General features: G+C 35.2%; 2 protein-coding genes across 4 annotated transcripts in view; one reads left to right on the top strand and one right to left on the bottom strand.

Annotated features, from left to right (window-relative positions):
- Positions 1-15,344, top strand: part of LOC128213238 (trafficking protein particle complex subunit 13-like) — a 64,200-nt gene extending 48,856 nt beyond the window's left edge. For all 3 annotated transcript variants that reach the window (XM_052918801.1, XM_052918803.1, XM_052918804.1), the window contains 8 exons: positions 1,325-1,455; positions 2,049-2,121; positions 3,752-3,796; positions 6,633-6,763; positions 7,980-8,181; positions 11,706-11,806; positions 12,133-12,286; positions 13,080-15,344. In XM_052918801.1, the coding sequence (XP_052774761.1) occupies positions 1,325-1,455; positions 2,049-2,121; positions 3,752-3,796; positions 6,633-6,763; positions 7,980-8,181; positions 11,706-11,806; positions 12,133-12,286; positions 13,080-13,181 (939 nt within the window). In that variant the 3' untranslated portion in view covers positions 13,182-15,344. The remainder of the gene's footprint in view (positions 1-1,324; positions 1,456-2,048; positions 2,122-3,751; positions 3,797-6,632; positions 6,764-7,979; positions 8,182-11,705; positions 11,807-12,132; positions 12,287-13,079) is intronic.
- The window catches only part of LOC128215120 (uncharacterized), a 63,583-nt gene continuing 62,254 nt past the window's right edge, over positions 15,120-16,448 (bottom strand). Inside the window, exon 100 of the mRNA XM_052921840.1 lies at positions 15,120-16,055. Coding sequence (XP_052777800.1) covers positions 15,914-16,055 — 142 coding nt within the window. The 3' untranslated portion in view covers positions 15,120-15,913. The remainder of the gene's footprint in view (positions 16,056-16,448) is intronic.

The raw sequence follows: 16,448 nt of genomic DNA, 5'->3' as shown, positions 1-16,448 counted from the left end.
GGCCAAGCCTTTGTTATCGTTGTCATGTTAACACTTTAACCTTGGCCAAGCCTTTGTTATCGTTGTCATGTTAACACTTTAACCTTGGCCAAGCCTTTGTTATCGTTGTCATGTTAGCACTTTAACCTTGGCCAAGCCTTTGTTATCGTTGTCATGTTAACACTTTAACCTTGGCCAAGCCTTTGTTATCGTTGTCATGTTAACACTTTAACCGTGGCCATTACTCAAATACAGTTTGATATAGTCGAATAGAACTTGGTACACAGTTTGATATAGTCAAATGGAACTTAGTACACATGTTTCCAGTGACGATACATACATGTATAGCATGGCCCATAACTTTGAATTTAATCTGTGTCCAGTTATGCCCCTTTTCAACAATAAAGAACAGATGAGCTTTGGACATTCACTCCGCGGAGCTATTGGTTTACATGTAAGCGTGGTGACATCATTATCTGAGAAAGACAGCCATATTCCTTTTTTCTCTGCTTCTGTCAGTTTCTTTTTATTATTTTCTATCCCAATAGAGGTAAACTTCTTTCTCGAGACAAGGGACAAAGACCAGCCTCACCGCAGAGAACAGAGTTATTTCATTAGCTGGAAAATGGTGGCAAAAGTCAATAAACTGTCGTCATGAGATATATACACTTAATTTTGATGTTCTTTACATGTGTCTTGTCTTTATTTCCTTGAAGAGTTGCTCTTACCCTCTATTTGAAGCTTCACAGTCCACATTAACACAAGACATCTTTGATATTAATGTTATTCAGATGATAAAACATTGTGGTAGAAATGAGAGTTTCTCAGCTATTTGCATGATTTTATTGTTAACAAATAAATAATCACAATAATCATGTTAGAAATATGCTATATAGTTGATGGTATGACTCTATAAACAGAAAATAGAATCAGGTGCTTACCACAAAATTTGTATTTGGTAGATATTCAAAACCACTAATTGCCTTCGTTAGACTTTGTTATTCCTGCCTTTTACCTTTCTTCTTTTTTACCTTCCTGTCTTTAAAACACCATTGGTAGATTATATCAAAACTATTTTAAAAGAAATGTTCTCATGTTGAATGGATTATCATAATGAGCACAAATATAAACAGGTTGTGAATAAATGTTGACCATATACTGCTATAGCAGTAGCAATCTCACACAAGAAGTTCTGAGTTTGAGCCCAACCAGGGAATCTTTCTCTTCACCTCTAAACAGATCTTGACTTACTCTGAAGTGATTCATATAGCTGTGGTTTCATAAATAAATAAATGGTATTATTGTTATAATTTTTTTTTTTTTTACCTTTTTCTCTCCCTTGTAGGCTGACCTACAGACAAGTTCCCAGCGTCTGATCCTGACGGGGGTCAACAGCCAGCCCATGACCACCCTCAAACCCAATGAGAGCATTGATGACGTAATACAACATGAGGTCAAGGAACTCGGCACACACATGTATGTCTTGTAGGATTAAATGAAGGGTCATGTTTTGGCCTGTTTGGGGCATTTATAGGTCAAGTTTGGGCATTTACTGGGCTTGTTTGGAGCATTTATAGGGCATGTTTGAGGGCATTTACAGGTCATGATCAGGACATGTTTAAGGCATAATTGGGGCAGTTACTGAGCTTGTTTGGGACATTTATAGGGCATGATTGGGGCATTTACTGAGCTTGTTTGGGGCATTTATAAAGCATGTTTGAAGGCATTTTAAAGGCTTGATTTCGGCATTTAGATGGTATGTGTATGGGCGTTTGGAGATTGTGTTACATATTGAAGGATTTCTGCCCAAACTTTGAAACTTAAAGGGCAATATGTAGGTCGGGCTTATCTTTCAATAATTACTTTTTTGGTAGGTTAATGCTTAAAATTAATATGATAGCCATGATTTAATGATTTTACCATGTGAACAGAATCCAACTCCATGATTTATACTTAACCTTGATTTGTCTACAAAAAATAATGTAGTTTGAATTCATTATTACGCAAATGAGTAATCTATTAATGCAAAAAAAAATAAAAATCTATGAATGAATTATTCTGTCTTTCAGCCTGGTGTGTGCTGTAAGCTACTCAACAGAGGCTGGAGAAAAGATGGCTTTCCGCAAGTTCTTCAAGTTTCAGGTTAACCATAAGCATTGTAGCCAAACGCAAACCTGTAGAAGCAGTCTAATGATATAGGTTTCTGCCTCTCACCAATGTAGTTGTATGTTCTAGCTTTACAAGGGCCGCATTTTCTTGCAGTGTTTCTTTTGGACTGAAAATGAGGTTGACATTTGGCCCCATTCATAATCCCCCAAAATATAAATTTTTCACTCAAAAAATAGACTCAAAATTCACAATTCATTTTTTTCCCCATACAACTTTAAATGCATGTTGTTTGTCTTAATCTCTTCAACATCTTAAATTCCAGCATCTTAAAAGGGGCTGTGCATGGTTTCTCTGTTTGAAAATTTAATGTAAATTCACAGTTTTGGGTTTATCTTCACTATTTTCACAATTCTAACGGCCCTGGCCCCAGTAAAAAACAGGTGAATAACCACTGCCTTGGATTCATTTAAATACATCAGTACTGGTTACTTCTCAGGAAACAAACTCAAAGATGATACAAATCACATTATAGTTGTGTTTACATTTTGGCTAAAAGAAATTAGAAGCTTCAGATTCAATCAACACATAGTAAACATATTATATATGTTCATGTGTGATGAAAGGCATTTCAGACCAGTATTTATGTTTCCTGAAGGCCAAGTAAGCATGTATATGAGAATGTTTATGTACATGTCAATTCACCTGGGGCAGGTGGTCAGGCAGACGAGTCGCCTCCACTTGTTTTTCCAACTTGAGAAGCTTTTGTCCATTTATCACAAAACTTGGACAATATGTGTATGAGCAGAATGTATTGTCCTAAATTAAAATCTGTCCATGTCACCCCAGTCACTTACGAGCTATGGTCCTTGAGTTGCTTAAATTACAAAAAATAAATAGTTATCCGCGCTGTAACTTGAAAGCGTTTGGCCGACCATCACTAAGCTTGATCAGTATGTGTTTGGGCAGAATATCTATACAAAGTTCCATAACCAGCCATAACACCCTATTCACTTCAGAGTTTTGGCCTTAAATTGCTTTAATTACTTAAACTTTATCAATTCTGCAATGTTCCAGCGATCAAAATAAGGATTTAATTGTTTTCTTGAAATTTGATTAAGCCCAGAAGATATGAACCAGTTCAAAAATATAAAACCTTGAGTAGACGGTAAACTTATTTATGCAGAGAAAAAAAAATCTGATTTTTTGAAGCTATTTTAGGCAAAGGATATTACTCAAAACTGGAGGATCTACAGAATTTTGCAATGATGGCATTACTTGCATATAATAACACCTACTAGTTGGTAAAATTTAGATTACAAAAAAAAAGAACATTTTTTTTTATGTCACCCCGCTCATTCCGGAGTTGTGGCCCTTGAATTGCCTTAATTATAAAAAGCTTTTTAAATTTTGAAGGGCATATCATGTGACAGTTTACTACACTTGTTAAGAAAGCTCTATTTATCCAGAACTTTTATAATGATACTGTCAGCTTCCCATAACTGAACTGTTTATTTTGCATTTATGAAATGTTTTATGTTGTTATTGCTGAATTTGACGTAAAGGTGAATTGTTTTAAAAGCACCAGGTACAATTAAAGTACATACTGATATAAAGTCATCCAATTTTACTCTAATGTTTCAAACATCCTTTGCTTGTTTTGCAGGTTTTGAAACCACTTGATGTGAAAACCAAGTTCTACAATGCAGAGGTAAAAGTCTCAAAGACATGATTATTATGTATCTTTTTTTGTGTTTCTTTCACGTTCTGAATATAATCACCTTTTCAGTGTAATGGTAATCAATTTTATTTTGATAGGGAAATATATTGTTAGATATATTTATTTGTAATATGTGTTTAAGTTCTCTCACATATAAATGTTTCATGTATTGGTGCGGTATATGTTAACAATTAGATAACAATACTGTGCATTCTAAAATTGCTTATTGTTCTATGTGAAAACTTCAGGACTATGTAGTAAGTTGTTTGAAAGCTTCGGGTGGAGTTATTTTCTTTTCCTTGCCTTGGTCACTGGTTATACCTTATATTTAGATTTGTAATATGCATACAAAAATATGATCAATGCTTATGAATTGGTAACTGCCTTACTATATATATAAATATGTATGAGTCCATGTGGGTTTTTTTTAAAATTGCAAAAAAAATCCCACCCTTGCCTTCGTCTCTCCATCCTTGTCATGCTCTGTGGCTGTGGTAACATTTATTGATTTTTGCATTCAGGGTTTTCTTTAAATGATTGGATAATAAGTTTGTCTAATGGTATAGATTCCCTCCCGTACCATAGAGGTCACTGGTATGATTCCCAGCTGGAATTCTTTTATTATCTCCTCTCAAAATGACAACATTGCTAGATTTCTCCTGGAAATTAGCTTGAGAATTTATCATGATATATGAGCTAAGCCTAAGGGTTGTCTTTACAATTATGCTTAAATGAATGTTGTATGCATTTAACCTAATTAAGACCCAGCATGTGTATGCTTCAGTTCCTTCCGTGTATCTATTAAAGAAATTAAGAAGAAGAAGAAATAAGTGTTTCGCAGTGGCTAAGGCGTTCTATTTTGATATACTTCTTTCTGTTTGTTTTTATCTTTTATGCCATTTCTGTTAACAAAAGTTAATTAATAACGTTCATGTTATTTTATGTTAATGGTGCAGTGTATATACTTTGATTCTGATAATTGTGCCCCCAGATAGATAAATATGGGGACTATATTGGAGTTGCGTCCGTAACGTCTTACCATGTCCTGCCATGTCAAGTCCTGAAACAGTCTATACCCATGATACATCATATAAATGTTGTTTAACATTGAAAATTATGCAACTGCAATTTGTATGACACTCCACTCTGTTTACCATATTTAAACTTATCGCCCTTCACTTTGTAAAACATGACCTGAAAAATCATGTGTCTCATTTTACTCCAAAATTATCGCATCTTCGCACATGCAAGTCATAGGAATGTTGGTCAGCAGGGGCAGTGTTTAACTGGTATTGGCCTTTTACTTGAAAAAAATGGTGGCTCATTTAAGGATTGATCACACTTTTCTGCGGTTATGCTGTATGAAAGTACGTGAGCAAATTCCATGAAGTGTGCTTGCCCTACTGCATTCATAAATGCAAGAACAAATGTGATCAATATTTATATTTACAGTTTGAATAATTGTTCATTATGATTGAAAATTAGTAGTATCTTCTGCAATAGAGTTTTTTTTCTTTAAAAATGTAACCGACAGCATACCATTGTATTAAGGATTTTAACGTAATTTATCATTGGTTAAATGATGTTGCACTAATCCAATCAGAGCGCGATGTTAAAATAAACAATGATGTCATAGTCTTTTGCAAGGTTATGCAATATGAACTTCAAGTATATCGAATGTTGATGAGTATTAATATGCAAATACTTGCGCTGTTGATGCAAAAAAAAAGCACCCAAGCAGCGTTTTGGGGTGTTCATCACTTCTGTGCTGGCTCTTATTTACAACATAATCTAAATAGGACTAACTTTTGAATGAGAATATGAGTACTATCCTGTTTTAATAACTGCATATTCATTGGTCATTGAATATATCGATAGCAGTGTTTATAATGATTATGTTTCATTTTATATATTAGATAGTGCAGTAAAGTAAAATATATGAAGCAATTAGATCTACTATGTATTTTTAACAGATCTTGAATGAAATCTAGTTGACATTCTTTGAATACAACATTATGATATAGCGGTACTAACATTTTAATGTATAACGTAAGATTCCTTTAAACTTTCTCTCTTTTCATTGTTCTCTCTGTTTCTTTACTAAATTTTAAAGTTTATTAAATCCTTTGTGCCACTTAATGTATAAAAGTATTCCACAAGTCTGTCATTGATACACAAGTTTATTTCACATGATTGAATTATGCTTGCCGAATGATTCATAAACTTGAGGGTAAATGAACATGTAGGTCTTGTATAAAAGCTGTTTATGATTTGCTGACCCCAAGATTAAATAAAGCTTGGGCATGATGTTTACCCTAGCTTGCAAGTTATAAAAAAAAAAACAATTTGGGCATTGGCATTTTTATGGTATTGCTGCTGTTGTCATTGTTGTCATTTTTTGGCAAAAGCTGCAATGTTGGTTCAAGACTAAAAGTATCAGAAATATAAAGAAATTGCTCTATAACATGATACAGATGTTTATATTGGGAATTGGCATATGTGTACCTCTGTCACTCAAGCAAAAGTGTATGTAGAGTTATGCCCCTTGGTAAGCTGAGATATTGCACACATGCCTTTGCATCCACTTGCTGTGCTGTAATTATTTACTTTTATACCTTTTACAATTCAAGTTTTGAAAACCAAAAATAAATCCATCAGAATTAGGTTTTAATCACCCTAGATAAATCATGATGGAATTATACATTTATTGGTCATCACAAGTATTTCAATAGGCAATAATGATATGATCTTAACAGTTTATGTGCTTTTGTTGATCTTTTTCTTTCAAAATGCATTTGATTACTTTTATTGTGTAATTATCTTCCAGTGTGATGATGTCTACCTGGAGGTTCAGATACAGAATATCACCCCGGGCCCAGTGTACATGGAGCATGTCAGGCTGGACCCATCTAACCTATACAATGCTGAGGAACTCAACTCTAAGGCCTTGACTCAAGGGTAGGTTATAATAACCATGGTAACCAGTGTAATCATACAGCATCACCCCCAGGCCCTGTGTACATGGAGCATGTCAGGCTGGATCCATCTAACCTCTACAATGCTGAGGAACTCAACTCTAAGGTCTTGACTCAAGGGTAGGTTATAATTTCATAAAGTAACCATGGTAATCAGTGTAATCATACATCACCCTGGCCCCCTAGTACATGGAGCACATCAGGCTTGACCTATCTAACCTCTACAATGCTGAGGAACTCAACTCTAAGGCCCTGACACAAGGGTATGTTATAATATAGTAACCATGGATACCAGTGTAATCTTACAGCATCACCCCAGGCCCTGTGTACATGGAGCACGTCAGGCTGGACCCATTAAACCTCTACAATGCTGAGGAACTCAACTCTAAGGCCTTGACACGGGGGAAGGTTATAATATAGTAACCATGGTAACCAGTGTAATCTTACAGCATCACCCCGGGCCCCGTGTACATGGAGCACGTCAGGCTGGACCCATTGAACCTCTACAATGCTGAGGAACTCAACTCTAAGGCCCTGACACAAGGGTAGGTTATAGTATAGTTACCATGGTAACCAGTGTAATCTTACATCACCCCGGGCCCTGTGTACACGGATCACGTCAGGCTGGACCCATCTAACATCTACAATGCTGAGGAACTCAACTACATAGCTGTTGCAAAAGGGTTGGTTATAAAAAGTTGCAATGATAACCAGTACAATTGATTCCAGGAGAATGTTGTATTAGTGTCAGGGATTATATCAGCTTACCAGGTATAGCTTTCTTTCAAATGAAGAAGATATGAAAGAGAACAAAATAATCATATTTCTTAATAATGCAGAATGCTTCAGGGATATACCTGGTTTATGACACTCATCATGGCGAGATCATTGCTAGCTCATAGCTCTAATTAGAATAGTTAAGTGTCTGCAATAAATGGATACTTTTATCCTGTTATATAATTGTAGATCAGTGTGTTCACAAATTTTGATGGTCTGATACTTGTTGATCAGTCAATTTCAAAATAAACAAATAACTCATTTTATCATGGATTAGTTTTAGATTACTTGTGATTTTAACAGACTTTTTAACAACCAAGTTCACCAATTTCATATTATTATACTCTATAGGAATGGCAACATGTTTTTAACCAACTTTTTAACAACCAAGTTCACCAATTTCATATTCTTATACTCTATAGGAATGGAAACGTGTTTGGTCCAGTGGACTACCTGAATGCCATGGACACTCGTCAATACCTGTACTGCTTGACCCCACGCCCGGAACTGTACGAGGAGAACAAGGTCCTTAAGGGGGTTACCAACATAGGCAAACTGGACATCGTGTGGAAAACCAACCTGGGAGAGAAGGGCAGACTTCAGACCAGCCAGCTGCTCAGAGTGGTTAGTACATGTGCGATTATAGGTCTGGTGATATATGATTGTATTGTGAAAATTGGAAAACAAAAAATCTGCTGTCAATAATCAAAAATTAAAGAAGCAGTTTTTAGCTCGACTATTTGAAGAATAAGGAGAGCTATACTACTCACCCTAGCGTCGGCGTCACACCTTGGTTAAGGTTTTGCATGTAAGCACCTTTATTTCATTATTTTATCTCAGCAAATACATCATTTATTGCATTGAAACTTTGGATACGTATTCCCAACTATCTAACCTACTAAATTAATGAAGTTAGATAACACTTATTTGAATATAATGCAAATAATGGGCCTTTATTATTCGGCTTAGACATTCTGGTTAAGGTTTTGCATGTAAGCACCCATAGGTTAATATCACAGCAACTACTTGATATATTGCATTAAGACTTTATAAAATGGTACAAGTAAGAAAACTCTAGTTTGCATTAAATTCAAAAAATGGCCCTATAATAATAATCCTTACACTGAAAAGCGGGGGAATAGTTGAGTCCGCTGTCTCTGTGACAGCTCTTGTTATAGTTTATAGTTAAATAGTTAGAATTATCAGATTTTATTAATATAAAGCTGTAAAAATTGTATTCTCTTTTAAATTCTGCTTTTCTTTTAAGGGTGCACAAGTAAGTATAAAGAACCTTAAATGCAAAATAGTTAACGCCTGATACCCGTAGAATCCTGACATCAGCCACTCTTATATGTACCACATTTTCTGTATAAACAGACTTATTCTGAGTGTTCAGATTATGCAAAAATCAAGACTTTTCCATCATACCAATATGACAGCATGTTGTTACATATTCCTTCAGAATTACGCTTCACCTAAATTATAAAGGTATATAATTAAAATGTATGATCTTGTTTTAAAGGAAGCAATTTTAATAGTATTTGTGAGACCTTTTTGAGAATATTCTGAACAAAGATCTGCTATGTATGGATTGGCATTCCAAATCTACCTTTTGAACAATAAAAATCTTGTCTTAAATAATAATCGTTCTACATATTCGCATGAAATAAGTAGCTAAAGCAATTGAATTTAATTTAGGTCATTGATATGAAAAAATTCTCATTTAAGGATTTGTTTTATGCTTGTTAAAAAATTAGTTTTTAGCTCCACTGGCCGAAGGCCATGGAGCTTATGTCGTCACAGATTGTCCGTCGTGAGTGCGTGCGTGCGTGCGTGCGTAAACTTTTACTTTATACGACATCTCCTCTGAAACTGATAAGCGGATTTTGACAAAACTTCACAGGAATGTTCCTTTGGTGGTCCTTTACCAAAATTGCTCAAATGGTTCCGGTCCATTGCACAATATGGCCGCCAGAGCTAAAAATAGCAAAATCTTTAAACGACATCTCCTCTGAAACGGTTCGGCAGATTTTGATGAAACTTGACAGTAATGTTTCTTGGGTGGTCCTTTATTAAAATTGCTCAAATGGTTCTGGTCCATTGCACAATATGGCCGCCACAGCTAAAAATAGCAAAATCTTTAAACGACATCTCCTCTGAAACGGATAGGCAGATTTTGATGAAACTTGACAGAATTGTTCCTTGGGTGGTCCTTTACCAAAATTGCTCAAATGGTTCCGGTCCGCTGCACAACATGGCTGCCAGGGCAAAAAAATAGAAAAACCTTTAAAGAACATCTTCTCAGAAACCGATGATCAGATTTTGATGAAACTTAACAGTAATGTTCCTTGGGTGGTCCTTTATTAAAATTGCTCAAATGGTTCTGGTCCATTGCACAATATGGCCGCCACAGCTAAAAATAGCAAAATCTTTAAACGACATCTCCTCTGAAACTGATAAGCGGATTTTGACAAAACTTCACAGGAATGTTCCTTTGGTGGTCCTTTACCAAAATTGCTCAAATGGTTCCGGTCCATTGCACAATATGGCCGCCAGAGCTAAAAATAGCAAAATCTTTAAACGACATCTCCTCTGAAACGGTTCGGCAGATTTTGATGAAACTTGACAGTAATGTTTCTTGGGTGGTCCTTTATTAAAATTGCTCAAATGGTTCTGGTCCATTGCACAATATGGCCGCCACAGCTAAAAATAGCAAAATCTTTAAACGACATCTCCTCTGAAACGGATAGGCAGATTTTGATGAAACTTGACAGAATTGTTCCTTGGGTGGTCCTTTACCAAAATTGCTCAAATGGTTCCGGTCCGCTGCACAACATGGCTGCCAGGGCAAAAAAATAGAAAAACCTTTAAAGAACATCTTCTCAGAAACCGATGATCAGATTTTGATGAAACTTAACAGTAATGTTCCTTGGGTGGTCCTTTATTAAAATTGCTCAAATGGTTCTGGTCCATTGCACAATATGGCCGCCACAGCTAAAAATAGCAAAATCTTTAAACGACATCTCCTCTGAAACGGATAGGCAGATTTTGATGAAACTTGGCAGAATTGTTCCTTGGGTGGTCCTTAACCAAAATTGCTCAAATGGTTCCGGTCCGCTGCACAACATGGCTGCCAGGGCAAAAAAATAGAAAAACCTTTAAAGAACATCTTCTCAGAAACCGATGATCAGATTTTGATGAAACTTAACAGAAATGTTCCTTGGATGGTCCTTTATCAAATTTGCTTCAATGGTTTCGGTCCACTGCACAAGATGGCCCCCAGAGGTAAAAATAGAAAAACCTTTAAACGACTTCTCCTCAGAAACCGATGATCTTATTGCAATGAAACTTGACAGAAATGTTACTTGGGTAGTCCTTAACCAAAATAGCCCAAACAGTTCTGGTCTGCTGCACAACATGGGCACCAGAGCTAAGAATAGAAAAAAACGTTAAACTACATCTTCTCAGAAACCGATTATCAGATTTTGATGAAACTTTACATAAATGTTCATCGGGATGCCCTTTAACCAAAATTGCCCAAATGGTTCCGTTCCGCTGCACAACATGGCAGCCAGAGCTAAAAATAGGAATTACCTTTACACCACTTCTCCTCAGAAACCGATGATCAAATTTTGATGAAACTTGACAGAAATGTTCCTTGGGTGGTCATTAACCAAAATTTGTTAAATGGTTCCAGTCCACTGCACACCAAGGCTGCCAGAGCTAAAAAATAAAAAAAACTTTATACGACTTGTCGTCGAAACCGATGACCTCTTTTCGATAAAACTTGACAGAAATGTTTGTTTGGTGCTCCTTTACTCAAATTGCCCAAATCATTTCGGTCCACTGCACAACATGGCAGCCAGAGCTATTAAAGTAAAATTTTTTTTTAAATAACTTCTCCTCAAAAATTGATGATTGTATTTCTATGAAACTTGACGAAAATGTTCGTTAGGTGGTCTTTGCTTGAACCTTTTGGCCAGTGGAGCACAGGCACTGATGTGCCTCTTGTTTTTTATTTTGTTTGCCATTGGTAAAATGATGTCAATTTTGACCTATTAGAATGAAGCGATGTGATAAAATGACGGTCATTTTTATCTTTATAAAATACTAGCTCCTATGTGTTATCTCTATTCTTATTACTGCAGGCCCCAGGGTATGGAGATATCCGTGTGACTGTGGAGACAGCCCCAGACAGCGCTCCACTGGAGGAGACAGTACAGGTCCTCCTCAAGATCACAAACTGTTGGTATGTGCAGGGGCAACTCGTTTTACTAGAAAACATGTTATTTGCATTTTAAGCTGATTGTTGTGTAGGAGCAAGCTAGGAGAACAATTAACCGCTGTGGGGTGTATGTGGTTGTGCTTATACTGATCACTGCTCTGGTTTGCATGATTGTTAATTGATGACCCTTATTCAGGTTGGGAGAGCTTAGGAATTAGGATTAATCACCTCTTTTAACAAATAAATAAGTATAATAACTATACATGAATATTCTTGTGAATTACATGGTTTCCATATCCAAACAGCATAAACATTATTTATGTTCTGTACAGTCATTCTCACTATTTCAGTGAGCGAGAGATGGACCTGACCATGCTTCTACAGAATGACCTCAACTCTGGGCTCATATGGTGCGGGCTTTCTGGGCGTAAACTTGGCGTGCTGCCGCCAAATGAGGGCCTTGACCTGACACTTAACCTAGTTACCCTTTATCCTGGTCTTCAGGTAAGTGAAACATCAATGCAATTGCTATTGAGACAAGTTGACCTTGCACCAACCTATAGCTTTATGTCCTGGAAATCAGGTTGATAAGAGGTTAAACTGCAAAAGTACTTGGTTAATTTTGTAAAAAGTCAGCAGCAAACTGTACAAAACTGGAGTAGTTGTTTAGTTTGGTCAAAGTAAGGCCAAAATGTTTATTGATTGATCAGTATTTACCAAATACAATAAGTTGAATCGTATCATTTATTTAAAATGTGCATACTAGCTTTAAGACTACCTGTCAAAAGCCTATCCAAGTTCATACAATTGGATGCAGACAATTAAAATATGTACTAAAAAAAACGAAAACTTGTTATAATGGAAACTCAGAAGGAACTCCTTTCAATTGTATGAATCATTTATCATTATTTGTGTTATTTAAGACATGTTAATTCTGGAACATTGTACCATATTTATCACATTTCCCGTGCATATATGATGCAGTTGAGTACAGCTTAGTTGATTATTTAATTTATTGATATCAGGGCAACTGTTCACAACTTTGTTCAAGCTGACATAGATGTTAACGTCATGGTTGTTTACTTTCAAATAATTACTGCTCCGGAAGTTTAATGGGTACACTAGTGATCTGCTGTATTTCTAACACTTGTTTATATTTAAACATGTGAGAACATCATATAATAGTTCACGTTTAAAAGTTAACAGCAATGTCGCTGATCAAGTTTTAAAATTTTAGTTCTAAACAATTGGCCTATTGTTTTTGATTGCCATTTATATGTGTTCTGTTTCATTTCAGACGATATCTGGTCTGAGGCTTACAGACAACAAGTTAAAGAGGACGTATGAACATGACGAGATAGCCCAGGTCTTTGTGTATAACGATGAGGAACCTGTATAGAGGGGGGAGAAACCTTAGTTTTTAAGCCAATTCTTGTATAACATCATGGAAAAACATGTTAAACTGGTCACACATTGAGTTATTGCCCCTTTGTTGTGTTTTATACTGACTAGTGATTGTCTTAGCTGGAGAAGCAAATGAATCGGCAATACTATTTGCTTATGCCTTGAAATTCCCAGAGTGGAATGTCATGTTTATCAACAAAATAGATGTTTATTGTTTAGACTAATTATTTTTGCTACATACATAAAATTACTGGTACTCTCAAGTCTAAAATAAGGTTCTGACAGCATTTTTTCCAATATTTGGGACCAAACTGTGTATTTTTTATTGCTACATGTATGTATAAATTTTGTTAATAGTTAAAATTGTTTAAAAAAAAGAGAAAAAGGCTACCTTCATAAAAAGCAAAGAGTTTTTCATTTTGTGCTACACTGAATTTCATTTTGTGCTACACTGAAAACTTATTCATTGAAATGATAGGAATCCTCCTTAACAACTTGGTTTTTATACGCCTGTTTGTATTGTAGTTTTACCTGCTGTGTACAGGCCGGGTCCAATATGTTGTCTGCGGAATAACTTTAGAAGCAATTGTCCAATCATTACCAAATTTGCTGAGAATGTGTATTTGCATAATATGTCAGTAAATTAAAATATCACTTCAGTCACTCGCAAGTCATCCCCTTTTAACAATTGAAATTACCTTAAATTGATATTGTCTGATCAATTACTTTTGATGTCTTCATCAATCATCACCAAATTTAGTCAGAAATGAATATGGGCATAATATCTCTGACAAGTTCGATAATGAGCCATATCGCTCCAGTCACACAATAGTTTTTGTCCTTAGACTTAGAAATTATTTAAAATTGGTCTTGTTCAATCAATATCTTTAGAAGCTTTTGTCCATTCACCTCCAGGTCAGGTCAGAATGTGTATGGGAATAATATCTTGGTTAAGTTTGTTAAACAGCCATATGGCTTATGTTGTGTTATGGCCATTTAAAGATATAAATTACCTTAAATCAGTCTTGTTTGATCAATTACTGTACAAGCCTTTTTCCAATAATCATCAAATTTGGTAAGAATGTGTATGAGCAGAATATCTTGGTCATGCTTGATAACCAGCCATGTTGCCTCATTCCCACCAAAATTATGACCCTTTGGATTGGCAAAAACTGTAATCACAGTGTCAGCTCTCTAAATTTGGCTTAAGGTACAATTACTTATTACCAAACTTTGTGTCCTAAAACTAGGCTGGGTGAATTTGGTGACAGTGGGCACTTTTATGTAAATCACAATTTTTACATGTTTGAACAGATATGAATGATTAAAGAGTTTTCTTGAATTGTTGTGAAAATCAAATGCATGAATGCATATTTGCTTTCATTATGCTTTTTATAATGTGTCACAGATTGGTTTCTTATTGTAAACACTAAACAATTATTGTTCATGAAACATGCAATGTTACTTTCATGTTGTTGTAAATGGGTTTGTGCAATACCTAATGCATTTTATTGCTTTGAAAATCTGTTTTGTCTGTAAATATTTACTTTATTGACTCTCCCACCCTAGGATTTTGAATGCAAGTTGAATCTAATATTTGTTTCCTTTCAACTTTAAGCACCGAGTCAACATGTTCACACTGAATTGTAAATCATTTGTGGATTCAAGAGAACATATGCAATAATCATTTAAAGCATATTCTTAAAATACAAATGTAGCAAGAGGATTAAATGGAAAGAGATGATATATCCCCAAAATAGTGCAAACATTATGACTGCAAACATTATGACTGCAAACATTATGACTGCAAACATTTTGACTGCAAACGTTATGACTTTCTTTTAAACCACTGACTGAGCAGATGATACTCACAGTTAGAAATAAGAGTTGGACTTGTTTAATTTCAATATGGTGATGTTACAACAAGAACACAAAAGAAAATAAGATTTATTCAGATCTACAACATTAAATATCAGTGTTTACACATGGTACACAGAAACAAATGGATATGTTACACAAAATGTACATATAATACAATGATGATTTTTCACAATAATTTTATTTATAATTTTGCATGATCACCATGCATTTCATGATTATGTTGTAAATGCTTCCTGTAAATGTACCAAGATTAACAAATAAATTAGACAACCTGTAATGTGTTGTTTTTTGTTAATGATATATTATACAATGAGGTATTTGCAGTCATATATGTTGAAACCAAAAAATATACATTGAGGTTTTGAAATTGCATTGAAAGGATTGATTATGTTTATCTATCTTTTTGTTAAAGTTCTTTGCTGAACCAAGTCTTAACAGTCTATCGTTTTAACTATCATAATTATCCTTTGCCACAATGGTCATCTTTGTCGAAAGTCCATATGTTGACACTTAACACAGAAAGAAAATGAACGAATATTGCAACATAATAGCATTACCTAAATAACTGTATTTTTGAGTATGTTTATATTGTAGCTTACTTTTGTTTATATTATTAGTTCAATTTAATTATAGAATCATTCAGTCTTCCAATCAGAAAACTTCTCTCCAATAACCGTATATTTAACTCCTTTATTGACATTCTAATTTCTTTAATTTGAAGTCATAAAAAAACAATATAAACCATTAAACATACCGCACACAATTTTGAGCATTTTAATAGAATTTAATGATAAATTCGCTCCCTGCTAATCAGATATCCTCTCTCAACCTTATATCAACCCATCTCTAGAGTTTTTCTTTAAAGTGGCCATCTTCCTGAAGTCCTGAATTATCATACACAGCGGCGTCACTGAAATGTTCCTTATCATAGGCGTTGTTGTGCTTTATATCCTGTTCCTGGGCCTGAAAGTCGCCTTTCTTCCGGTGCCTGCAAAAACACACAGACGTGAGTTCATGTTAATATGGTGACGCGAATTAGTCTGTTTCAAGCAATTGCCTTACATGTTAATGCAGATGATGTTGCTGTTGGACTTGTACTGCGGCGGGTTAAAATATGTTTAATTTGAAATAGTATTGACAGGGAACTATTGCCGAACCTCATCGTTACTGTACTTGTATTGATAATGGGGGGCCGCATGCCAACGATCGTATCGTACGACAACGTTTTCGGACTGGGCTCATGTTATCAATGTGCATTCGAAACAAATGTCATACGTTCACGAATTTCAATTGATAACATCGTTTGTGGGAAATGAAGTTTAAACCTTTGCTTTTATATCTAAACAACCATCGAGTATCATTTCCAGTCGAACGTTGCTTT

This window comes from Mya arenaria, chromosome 13 (assembly GCF_026914265.1).
Source record: "Mya arenaria isolate MELC-2E11 chromosome 13, ASM2691426v1".
In the NCBI taxonomy this organism is placed as follows: Eukaryota; Metazoa; Mollusca; class Bivalvia; order Myida; family Myidae; genus Mya; species Mya arenaria.
This window is presented reverse-complemented; position numbering and strand designations above follow the sequence as displayed.